General features: G+C 37.0%; 1 protein-coding gene across 1 annotated transcript; it reads left to right on the top strand.

Moving 5' to 3' along the window:
- The first annotated feature begins 5,519 nt into the window (after positions 1-5,519).
- Positions 5,520-11,740, top strand: LOC142107780 (nicotinamide N-methyltransferase-like). Its single transcript, XM_075191396.1, has 3 exons — positions 5,520-5,686; positions 6,477-6,684; positions 11,259-11,740. The coding sequence occupies exons 1-3, from the start codon at positions 5,536-5,538 to the stop codon at positions 11,680-11,682; spliced, it is 783 nt and encodes a 260-aa protein (XP_075047497.1). The 5' UTR covers positions 5,520-5,535; the 3' UTR covers positions 11,683-11,740.
- Positions 11,741-12,059: the final 319 nt, after the last annotated feature.

Raw genomic sequence — 12,059 nt, 5'->3', positions numbered from 1 at the left:
CTATAAGATACTCATAAAATCTAAACAGTGCAGGAAAAGAGAAGAAGATCTAAATATACAGTATTCATTCATGGCACAAGTAACTACGCTTAACAGAACCAATTTTGTTAAAAAAAATATATATTTATTATCTCCAATACTTTTGCAAAATAAAATAAAAAATAAAAACAGATGGACACTAATAATAAATGTTAGTAGCTTGATATGATGTAATAAAATAAGGACAACGGACTGGTAATCACAGGGAACAATTAACGTATTCACAAATATTACTTAATCAAAGATTTGCAGCATCTGACCTTCTTAATACTGTCTACACATAGATTAACTCATCTCAGTCAATAGTATTTAGGAGCCAAAAATGTCTCCAACAGTTATATATCCCAATGAGTCCCGGGTGATTGTATGATTAAATGACCAGATTCATCAAGGTTTGGGAACAGGGGTATATTTATATTAATTATTCAGCTAAATGCAACTTTCATCAGGAACTCATCTCATCTCATTATCATCTGTTATTATTTTGTGTAAATACCCGCAACACTCTAGCTGTTCTTATACAGCTTCAACAGTTTAATTTAGAACATTAACAAGACCTACGAGCTAATACATAGAGTCAATTTTATTGGTGACTCAACTGTTACTGTAGATATGTTTACTTGTCCCATGTTTGTTGTGTAACTTAACTTTTAGTGTCTGCTTATGTTGTTCGATAAATATTAGATCTGCTTGTATTATCACAAGACTCTCCTATGGATCCCGACTCTCACAAGCACTATAATGTACATCATTTTTAAGGCCTTCTTGGGTGTGGTTTACCTGACAGGCCTTGTTAGATCTACTTCCCTATACACGGGGGGGAGTGCATGTGATTTTAAATGCATTTTAATTGTGTTTGAAGCATATAGGTCAGTGTAGGACCTGCATAAAATGAGGTGCCCTTTATGCTGGGGTGCAGGCTTAAATGTTTTGATCAACATATGAACCAATGCCTCATGTTTTAGTTTTTCTAGATGCACACAGACATGCAGTGGGACAAGTGCTAACCAAAAATTTATTTTTGTCTTGTATAAATATAAGGCATTTATATTACCATACAGCTGATACCATGTATAATATGGGAGCACAGACTCATTTCTTCTCTGATTTTATCCTGAATAAAAAATGGATTAAACTAATATCTAATATAACATTTTGGTAGAAACTTTGTAAGGTAATTGAACATATCAATTAAAATCTCATTAAATGACACATTATCCCTTTCCATTGCACTTCCTTTGAGTGTATATGCAATGCTGCAATCTTAATTAAAACAATATAAGAAGTCAGTGATCGTGAGAAAATTTTGAGAGATATCAAGAATTATCAATAAAATGTAGCTTTTCTCTTCAGGAACAGAGATAAGAGCCAATCCCTTAACTGTGTCGTTGTATCCAAAAGTTATATCAATTAGAATAAACATGCGCCTACTAGATTCACTATACAGCAGGACAGGATGATGTTTTCAGGAAAAGTTGACCAAAGGAGAGAATTAGGTGATCAAAGCACAAAAAGACCTTTAGGACAAGGATCCAATTGGAGTGCAACAAGGCACATTCCGAAACAAGAAGGAGAAATATCATTGGATTGTGAGTAACATCTTCCAAATTACGTGATGAATCTTTCTAACATCACATTGTCCCTGACAGAAATTGTATGTAAATGCAATGCATTTTCCCCTTGTAGATTTTGCAAATGAAATGTGAAAGGTATTAGAATTATGATGGACCTGGTTAGAGAGAAATGATGAGGTGAAGTTATGTTGACTCAATCAGACATTGAAAATATACTTCATGAAGTTTTAGAAGAAAATGTAGATCTTTAGTGCAATTTCAGGTCTTCCATCCAAAACCTAAGCTGATCTTTCCTTTTTAACAACCTTCTTGAAGCCCAGCCATTTAGACATTTGGTTTTGAGAGATATTGAGTCCTTTCATTTTTAGACTCAGCATAAAAATCACGCTCCACCACATAGGATCACCATCCAACTATCACTGTGTAACACTCCTTGAGGTAGGTGTTAGAATGTTGTGCGGCTTGTACCTGGTCTCTGGATGCTCTTCTTCAAATCATGACACGGCAGTGGGACAGAGAACCTTCAGGTCCCCAATAAAAGTAGGACACCAAACAAATTAAGAGGCGTCAGATTTACTCTGTGGGAACAATACAATATGCCACTTAAAAATTTATGGACAAAAGAATAATTAACAACATATTCAATATGAGTACAGATTTTTAGTTATAAAGCAATACTATTCACATATATTTTAATATAACTCAATGCCAGTTGAATATATGATGTGGTCTTCTTAAAAGGAATATATATTTATACAAGAAAAATGGAGCAGACCTATGCAATATAAAAGCAAACACACCACAACTGTGGTCTTCACAGTCACTTTCGCTGTGATATTCCGCTTCTAAATATGTGCGAAACAAATCTTTTGTAGCTGCTGAAATTGCTATATATTATAAGCTTTATCTATACCGATCAGTACTATAGCAGCTTGTGTTGCAAGGTCTCTTTAATAACTCTGTAGTAGTAAGTTTACAGGCATTTCGGAGGTGTTATTTTAGTCATTTAATATTTGCTTGCAATTAATTAAGCACATTTAATATAAGTTTGAACTCAATGGTCACTGTCTTTCAGTGTTTTGGCAACATGGTGGCAGTGTCAGCATATGTAATACCCTGCTGCTATGGTGGGCATCAGCGGACTCCTGGTAAGATTCCATTGTAGTCCGAAGTTCCTGGTCTACTGGCAGTGAAGTCCAACTCTTCTTGAAGGGATTTCTGATGAACACTGAAGAGGCCATTAAACTAAATATCCCAATAACTTTGGTAGATCAGTTCCATTCCCTTGCTCAGAGACCAGCTGAAATAATAAAGCACTCATCACATTTTTTTTGTACAAGGTCTGTCTGACCAACTCAAGGACAAATATAGAGTGAGAGATCTCCTTGTCCGTGCGTCAAGTTCGTAAATGTCAAATAGAGAATCTTCAAACATCTGTTTTCTCTTAGTTTTTTCCTTTTTTTAATTTTGTTTCTATTGGGGTTATTGTGCTGCTAAATTCATGTTGATTTATTTTGGAAAATGAATTATGTTTTCATTAAAGTGCATCTCAGAGAGACTTGAAAGAATGCAGACTTATCTGACACAAACATTCTGCACTAATTTGAATGCTGATGAAATACCTGGAGAGGAACCTTTATCCCTAGAGGCCTAAGGAATTTTTAAATTCTAATCCCATAAAAATTATATTATATTTAATTATAAATTGAATAATATTTTACATGGGTGCTGTATACCATTGCTGAATTAAATGAAAAATAGAAAAAATCTTTATTTAAGAAAGGTTCTATCTTTACTTCATTCCTTCAAAAGTCAGAGTTATTCAGAATATCTTTTGGAAACTACTTTTAAGGAAGATTAAAATCCCATTGCTACCTAGCTGTAAACGTATATATATACCTTATTGTGAAAATTCCTCTTTGTTCTAAAGGTTTTGTTGGCTGATTTCAAAACCTCTGATCGGCTCAATCCACATGAGTTCAAAGTTTATTTTCCCATCAACCTTTATTGTTTCCAGAAAGTCTTTTACAGTTCCATTCTTCCTTCATTCTAGAGTAGTTTCATTGTTTACTGTTGCAACAGTATCAAATTTCTACTATCCGCTTAAATATGAATTATGGAAGGGATAGTAGTCTAAATAAAAATGCTTTTATCTCTTGCTAGACTGTGACAATTCATTTACAAATTGATTAATTTCTTTATGAGTCTTTTACCTTATTAGTCATTTCCAGATTGCAAAAAATTGATTGGCATTTTGGACATATTCTGGCTTGGGGTCATTCTTGTATTACTTAATCTCAGTGATGTCTGTAAGACCCATACAGTTAGCCGCGTCTAAGTGTCACTCCTTTCTTCCGCTAAAGTACCTTACTCTTGCTGGTGTTTTCAGTGAAAAAGGGTCTGAAGCTTTGCCACATCATCTGCTATTAAGGGGGCAATGTGAGGACCTAGCGCATATATTCTGTCGAACCCTTCTAAAAAAAACATTATACAGCTGCTGAGTCCTCACAGGGGGGCTTGTCCTCAAATTTGAGCAAAAGTTGCATCATTTTTCTTAAAAACTCATTTATGTTGGTGCCTGAAATTTTCCAAAACTTACCCTGAAATGTTTTCCACTGTATACAGTATAATACAGAAGATACCAGGAAATGGGTCAATGCTAAAACAACATTTTTCCCCAAGGAGGTAAGTCACACACAAGACACGTGACGTGTAGTCTGTTGGTGTATCAACAACAGTCTGGCTTGAATTTATATACTTGAAAAATAAATGTGTATCAAACCCTGCAAATTTGGCGGGAATGCTCAATAATTAGGGTTGAAAGGGAGATTCAATTGCGAAAGCTTATTATAATCAGCAGGCCCAACTAACTGTAAGATTATAAGGCTGCTGCGTACCGAATATACACAATAATTCTATTGTTTAATGCACAGATGTAGAAATTAGATTTTATTTTGCAAGATCGGCTATTCCAGATTTAATGGATATAATGGACATTAGAGAATATTACAAGTTTGCACAGCCTTTGGCTTTTGATAACTGGATATTGGACATTGCTTTCAATAGGGGTAACACCAAAAATAAAAATGAAAAAGTTATTGCAATAGGGAGAAAATCAAATTTTGTGTCTCATCAACGTTAACAATAATCAGTTCAGATCTGATTACATAAAAGCTGGGGGGCTGCTAATATGGGGTCTGAGTCATTAAGGAGAGCAAAGCATAAAAAAGGAGTAACTTTGCACCTGGGCAAAACCATATTGCATTGGAGGGGGAGGTAAATTTAAAATGTGGGGACAGATTTATTGTTGGGGTAAGGTATGTCCTAGATCAACTTTAAATTTCAGTGGAAAAATAAAGCTATTAAGTATTTGTGTGCTAGATGAAATAAAAGGCAGTATTTAACTTATGTGGAAAACAATAAACTCATTTGCACCCCTTGCATTGTAACATGGTTTGTCCAGGAGAAAATGGACTCCTTTTTTTGCCTTCCTTTCCTTAATGACTCAGACCTATGGAGAACACCTCATTCACCTGTCTACTGAAGAGGAAGACTTGTCACAAAATGATGCACTTTTACCCCAAGTATAAAAGTCTACAAAGGTGTAGTTATCCTGTATTTACTATAAAGAGCTGATATTATTTGTGTATATATTTGTACTAGATACATTATAACGAAATATACTTATTAGAAAATAAAATGCTATTATTATATGGTAATTTATTGTACATTAGGAGATCATGTTATCATCACCTGCATTCCCATGACCGACTCAAATCGTCATGTGATGATAATGATTTTCCGGCTGCTGACTAAATTAAATAGCTGGATCCTGGTAAATATAAACAGTATTCCTGGAACAGTCAAGTACAACAGAGACAAAGACGAGAGAGTCAGCCGGTCTGTGATACAATATTACAAGATGGATTCTACGTGCAGTAAGTTCTATCATGAGGACGACTTTGATTCTAGAGGATTTATAGATACTTATTTATCAGATAAACCAGAAATGGTGTTTGGAGATGACACATTGAAATTTCCCTTGGAGAAACTTCATCACATCTTCAGTGCAGGTATGTGTACTATACTTTATCTTACTGCTAAGGTTAAATTATTGTTTTTATTAGGTGCCTTTTGCTAAAGCGGTTTTTATGCAGTGAGAAGGAACACTTGGAGAATAAGCAACCAATTGATAATGAAAGGAGCCACTTAGGGCCTCAGTACATTAAAATTGTAAGTTTAGTATAAGGGACCATTATTTATGTTTAGTTGTGAATAAAGTTTGTGTCAGTTCTCTTGTCTCTATAATATGTCACAGATTACATGGGGAGCTTATAAAATATCTACCTAGTAATCCTCTTGGGTACTGTATGTCTGCATACCACTTCTCTAGGTAGCTGCTATCTTTTAAAATCAATATTAGGCTCCGACCCTCCACATCCAGCTGTATCATTATCATTGCATTGGTTTTGTCACATTTAGTATTGCATAGTATTGCAGGCTTATCGATATGTGTAATATTTATAGCTATGGTATTATTTTTTCATATGCACCATTGTAATCAGTGATGATATTTCATTTGACAGTTCTATGAGAATTCATAGTGTTCATACAACCATCATACCTACTGCTGGGGACTGTAAATCAATCTTTGAATGTTTTGGTGGAAGTGGTGGTCCCAGATACCCCATTTAAGGTTTTATGTGGTATAAATCCGGTTGTATGTATAAGAGTTTACATTTCTCATACAGTGAAGCCTTGTGATGCTGTTGTGTATCCATAACATCACATTACAGACTGATGTGTAGAACAGATGTTACATAACATATTGCACTTTCTAATTACTGGAATCTTACCCTGCAGGTCATATTAAGGGGGAAACTGTGATTGACATCAGTATCGGTCCTATAGTTCACCATCTCTATTCAGCCTGTGAATTTTTCGAACACATCTATGTACTGAGAATTACTGAGAAATGTGTCATGGAAGTGAACAGATGGCTGAACACATGTACAGGAGCGTTTCAGTGGAATCACACATCAACATATGTTACAGCATTAGAAGGAAACAGGTATATAAGCTAAAATGCAGTTTTTATAATGGCAAAATTGTCAATACATAAAATACTTGAAATACATTTAAAGGTGATGGGGTTTTTTTTTTTAAAGAAAAAGTGTCTTTTACAAATAAAATAATCATTTTTTACAAATAAATGAATTTTCCTGCAAAAAATATTTATTACAGTAAATAATCTAATATATAAATGCTTAGTGGCGTCTGTGTGTGTCTGGAAAAAAAAAACAAGTTGCAGCGCCACCTGCTGGGCAGAGTTATAGAGAATAGTCAAGTCAGTTAACTTCCATCATCCCCCCTTCCCCCCGTGGGAGGGGTAGTAAAGGCTAAATTTACGAGTTGAGGGGTCAAACTCATTTTCGTGAGGTAATTTTACCTCATGAACACACATTAAAAAGGCCGCTTGCATCGGGAAGTAACGCTCTTCCCCTGAGGAGGCCTGGGCTAGGCCCAAATGCATGACAAGAACATTTTTAAGACCTTAAGTAGCTTGATTTGACTAGAATGCATGAGTATCATGCACGGGTTAACTTGTAATATATAAATGCTTAGTGGCGTCTGTCTGTGTGTGCGTGAAAAAAAAAAAACAAGTTGCAGCGCCACCTGCTGGGCAGAGTTATACACTGACCTACTAAATTCTTAGTGTGTGTGGGAAAAAAAATTCAAAAAGGGCTGAAATTTGGTAGGGCTCAAACTCATTTTCGTGAGGTAATTTTACCTCATGAACACACATGTGTAGAGGCGTGCGTTAGTGTGTGTGTGTGTGTGTGTGTGTGTGTGTGTGTGTGGAAAAAACTATTTTCTCAGAAAGGGCTCATCCAATTGACCTGAAATTTGGTATACTGACATTATTTGACAAAAAAATTAGAATAGTCAAGTCAGTTAACTTCCATCATCCCCCCTTCCCCCCGTGGGAGGGGTAGTAAAGGCTAAATTTACGAGTTGAGGGGTCAAACTCATTTTCGTGAGGTAATTTTACCTCATGAACACACATTAAAAAGGCCGCTTGCGTCGGGAAGTAACGCTCTTCCCCTGAGGAGGCCTGGGCTAGGCCCAAATGCATGACAAGAACCTTTTTAAGACCTTAAGTAGCTTGATTTGACTAGAATGCATGAGTATAATGCACGGGTTAACTTGTAATATATAAATACTTAGTGGCGTCTGTCTGTGTGTGCGTGGAAAAAAAAAAACAAGTTGCAGCGCCACCTGCTGGGCAGAGTTATACACTGACCTACTAAATTCTTAGTGTGTGTGGGAAAAAAAATTCAAAAAGGGCTGAAATTTGGTAGGGCTCAAACTCATTTTCGTGAGGTAATTTTACCTCATGAACACACATGTGTAGAGGCGTGCGTTAGTGTGTGTGTGTGTGTGTGTGTGTGGAAAAAACTATTTTCTCAGAAAGGGCTCATCCAATTGACCTGAAATTTGGTATACTGACATTATTTGACAAAAAAATTAGAATAGTCAAGTCAGTTAACTTCCATCATCCCCCCTTCCCCCCGTGGGAGGGGTAGTAAAGGCTAAATTTACGAGTTGAGGGGTCAAACTCATTTTCGTGAGGTAATTTTACCTCATGAACACACATTAAAAAGGCCGCTTGTGTCGGGAAGTAACGCTCTTCCCCTGAGGAGGCCTGGGCTAGGTCCAAATGCACGACAAGAACCTTTTTAAGACCTTAAGTAGCTTGATTTGACTAGAATGCATGAGTATCATGCACGGGTTAACTTGTTCTTTATATGAGGGTTAGGAACCTGTCAACTTCCTCCCCCCCAAACCTAGATAGCTTCGCCCTATACTAGATATTCCATGATATTGTTTGGGCAGAGATACTGTTTCAGCATTAGGCTTTTGATTATAGTGAGATCTCAGCTAGAGGCAATCCTCACAAATCCAATTATAGTCTAAGTGATTGGAGAAATAGGAAATGTATCTAAATATCAGACATTTGCCACCAACAAATTAAATTTAAAATAGATGCTGATTAACCAAAAATTCATGTAGTAATTTACACCCCCATTTACAAAGCTTGTGTGACAAGCAAATAATGTGTTTTGGAACACCACTTCTCTACATATATTTTCTGTATCTCCCAACTTCAACAATCTCTGTATAGATTACAGTCAATATGTAAATAATTATAAAAAAAACATTTCCCATACACAGAGCACTGTGTTACTTTTGTACAAAATAAAGAAATAATACAAATCCCCAAAATGCTCATCCAGCCCCTGTCCTAGGCAGCCTTGGCTTGACTCCACTATAACAAGGTGACCATAGGCATGGTGACCACTGTGTGCCTTGTCCAGAGGCTAACAGCCCTATGCTTAAAATCAATGGGGTTCTCTCCTGCACAGCGAAGTTTCAAATAGCTCGATACTGGAATAAAATCAGACACCCCTCACGTCGGGAGGTAATTAACCGCATCTCATTCACTCTGGTCTCTGACTCTAGGGCAAATTAATTAAGCTGAAAGAGACAGTGCACAGATGGTCAGGGCAGAGGGTTGATTTACTCCACGTCCTTCATGATTAGGATGGCCCACCAATCCCTCTGCTCCTCCTTTTTCACTCCCCCCCCTCAAGCTTGTCACCTTTCCTCCCCTTCTGCCCCCCTCCCCCTTGGGACTAGTCCTCCGTCCACTCCTCAGCACAAACGGTCTGATGCCGTTTCAACCTGTGTGCAGAGGAGTCTACCTCCCAGAGCAGTCACCTTTGAGAATCCTAGCAGGTAAGTGAGGTGGTGGGTTGTGAATGTACAGAAGTAGGGAGTATTAAAGCAACTTAATGGTTATGTAGTGGACACAATATGTGGGGTTGATGAAGGCTAATAATAATTTGTTTTAGTTAAAATGCATTGTGGGGTCTCTAACAAATGTGCTGGCTCATAATTTAATGACAGGGTTTGTTGGGGGAAAAGGCATAAATTATTTAATGTGGGTGTTATTTATTTAATATCACTGCTGATTGGGAGAGGGAGGCCTAGAGTATTTACCTGTTCTCAGCTTTCATGAAGGTAAATAGCCTTTTCTGAACAGGGCCTTAACATTCCAGGATCCAGGCAAGACACCAGCAGCACATAGTCAAAGCTGAAAGAACAGGTAGAAAAGATTTATAATTTATTAGGTGGTCAATATTTGTAGGTAGTTTGTACTGCGGTCTACGTGCATGCTGGAGCTTATAGTTCTACAAACACTAACTTGCAAGAATAGTCAGGAGATGTCAGTGCATGCTGGCAATTGTAGTGCTACAAGGGTTTGCACTAGATTTTCATTTTTTCCCCTAATATCCACGAGCCAGTGTTATCAGGAGGACTCCTGTGCTCCTTAGCATGTGGCCGGACAGCTCTTGGTGCTGGGGCCCAATGATTTCTTAGAGTTTACCCCTAAAAGGATTATGAGTGATGCTGAGTAGCACTGGGCTTGTCTAAAATGTAAGGGAGGGGTATTGTTTTGTTTTGTTTGATTGATTGATTTGATCTATTTCACATGTGTGAGCCACATATTTTTTTTTTTACTAAAAAACATTTGTCAGCCATATGACTCAGTACATGGGGTGGTATGTATACCTCCCATGTATAAAAATTGTGATGGAAATTTTTAACTTTGTGCTTTAAAACCATTCTCTTTTGATGTGCGGTTTACCCTTTAGTAAAATGCTCGGTTTTCAAAAGCTGGTGTGAAGGGAAGGTGCTGTAACCAATGACAAATTTAATTGAAATAACAAAAAAATACAATTGAAATATCTTATAACACTCTATTTATCATGAGCTTGTGCTAATAAACGACTAAGGATTATATTTGACCAGCAAAAAATACAGACCTTCACTTCTTTTTTTTTAATTGCACAAATGTGTCCACTTGGCAGCTTCAATTAAAGACTCAAGCTCATATTCCACTCCTTGGATCTGCCCCAGGAATAGGAAAATACTCCAATATTTCCGGGGCTGTTGGTCCATCTGAAAATGCCCATGAGGAAAATATTAAAATGTCACTTTAAAGTCCAACTTACTACAACTTTAGGATCACCCCCATTATTGATATTAAGTTGTACTGCTAGGTTTAGTTTAAATTTTTGTCTCAAATTAATCATGAGAATGAGGGGATAATGGGCCTGTCTTTGTTTGATCGGACAAGTTTTTACTTCATTGGTTGAAGTGCTCCTAAAGATGTGGGTTTCTATATAGAGTGAACTTAGATGATGGACAGGGTACCACAATGAAAGCATTGGACAACGTCCAAACTATACAATCTTTGAGAAAAAACAAGATTTCTAGGAAAACAAGGAATGTATCCCTAAATGTGACATCTCCATCCATTCATTCTTATTTAAATAATCCTTTCTGACACAATGGAATCTCATAGCTAGTCAACCCCACACTCAGCAATGAACATCCTAAACATTCCACATCTCCCATCAGAAGTTGGAACCTTTAATCCCTTCCATAGGCTTTCAAAACTAAAAAAAACAATGTTCAACAAGACTGTTGAACATTGTGAAGAAGAAACCACACTTTGTGAAGAAACCACACTTCCACAGTTTCATAAATGACCCTTATTTTATTTATATTTTTCAGTGGCCAATGTGAGGACAAAGAGATGCGGTTGAAGATGGCAATAAAGCAGATTGTGAAATGTAACATTGAGAAGAAAAATCTCACGTACTCGGTGGTGCTACCACAAGCCGACTGTGTAATCAGTGCAGGGATACTGGACGTCATCAGCAAAGACCAAGATGATTACATCAGATATCTGAGGGATATTGCTAAGTTGATAAAACCAGGAGGACACCTGATATTACTTGGACTTTTAAATGCCGCTTATTTCACAGCTGGGCAGGACAGGTTCCATGTCTTAAAATGTAATGAGAATGATTTAAGAAAAGTTGTCACTGAAGAAGGGTTTATTATTGATCACTGTGACGTTGTCAAAAGAAAGGCAGTGAGTGATCTTACTGACTATGAGGCGGTTATAGTCCTATCTGCTCACAGGGAGAAGTAGGTCTGGGAAGATAATGTAAGTGGGACATATAACAGATCTTCATATGAATTTCCCAATGTCAAACCTCAATAAAGTAATTTCAGAACACTGTATAATTGAATATTTGTGTTAACGTGTCCTTATTCATATTAACTCTATTAACCCATCAGTCCATTTTTGCAATTTGAAAGATAATAATTAAGGTGGTGATTTAGTTGCACATAAGTACAGTTGTGCGGCATAATTTTGCACTTGTTTTTTGAGCTGCAAGTATCTGATACTTGCAGGTTGTACAGGGGGATCAGGGCCATTCACAGGCAAGTGCAGTACAGTAAGTGCATGGTGTGGTAAGGTAAGCACGTCCTTACGTAAAGATCGGAGTCTACTCAGACAAAGGC

The sequence above is a fragment of the Mixophyes fleayi genome, chromosome 11 (genome assembly GCF_038048845.1).
Source record: "Mixophyes fleayi isolate aMixFle1 chromosome 11, aMixFle1.hap1, whole genome shotgun sequence".
NCBI lineage: Eukaryota > Metazoa > Chordata > Amphibia > Anura > Limnodynastidae > Mixophyes > Mixophyes fleayi.
Note: the sequence above shows the minus strand (reverse complement) of the source record. Positions and strands in the feature narration are given on the sequence as shown.

Excerpts from the sequence above, each read along its gene's own strand:
- LOC142107780 (XM_075191396.1), top strand. The coding sequence starts at position 5,536 with ATGGATTCTACGTGCAGTAAGTTCTATCATGAGGACGACTTTGATTCT. Across the intron at positions 5,687-6,476 it reads TCATCACATCTTCAGTGCAG|GTCATATTAAGGGGGAAACT; the intron begins GTATGTGTACTA and ends CTTACCCTGCAG. Across the intron at positions 6,685-11,258 it reads ACAGCATTAGAAGGAAACAG|TGGCCAATGTGAGGACAAAG; the intron begins GTATATAAGCTA and ends TATATTTTTCAG.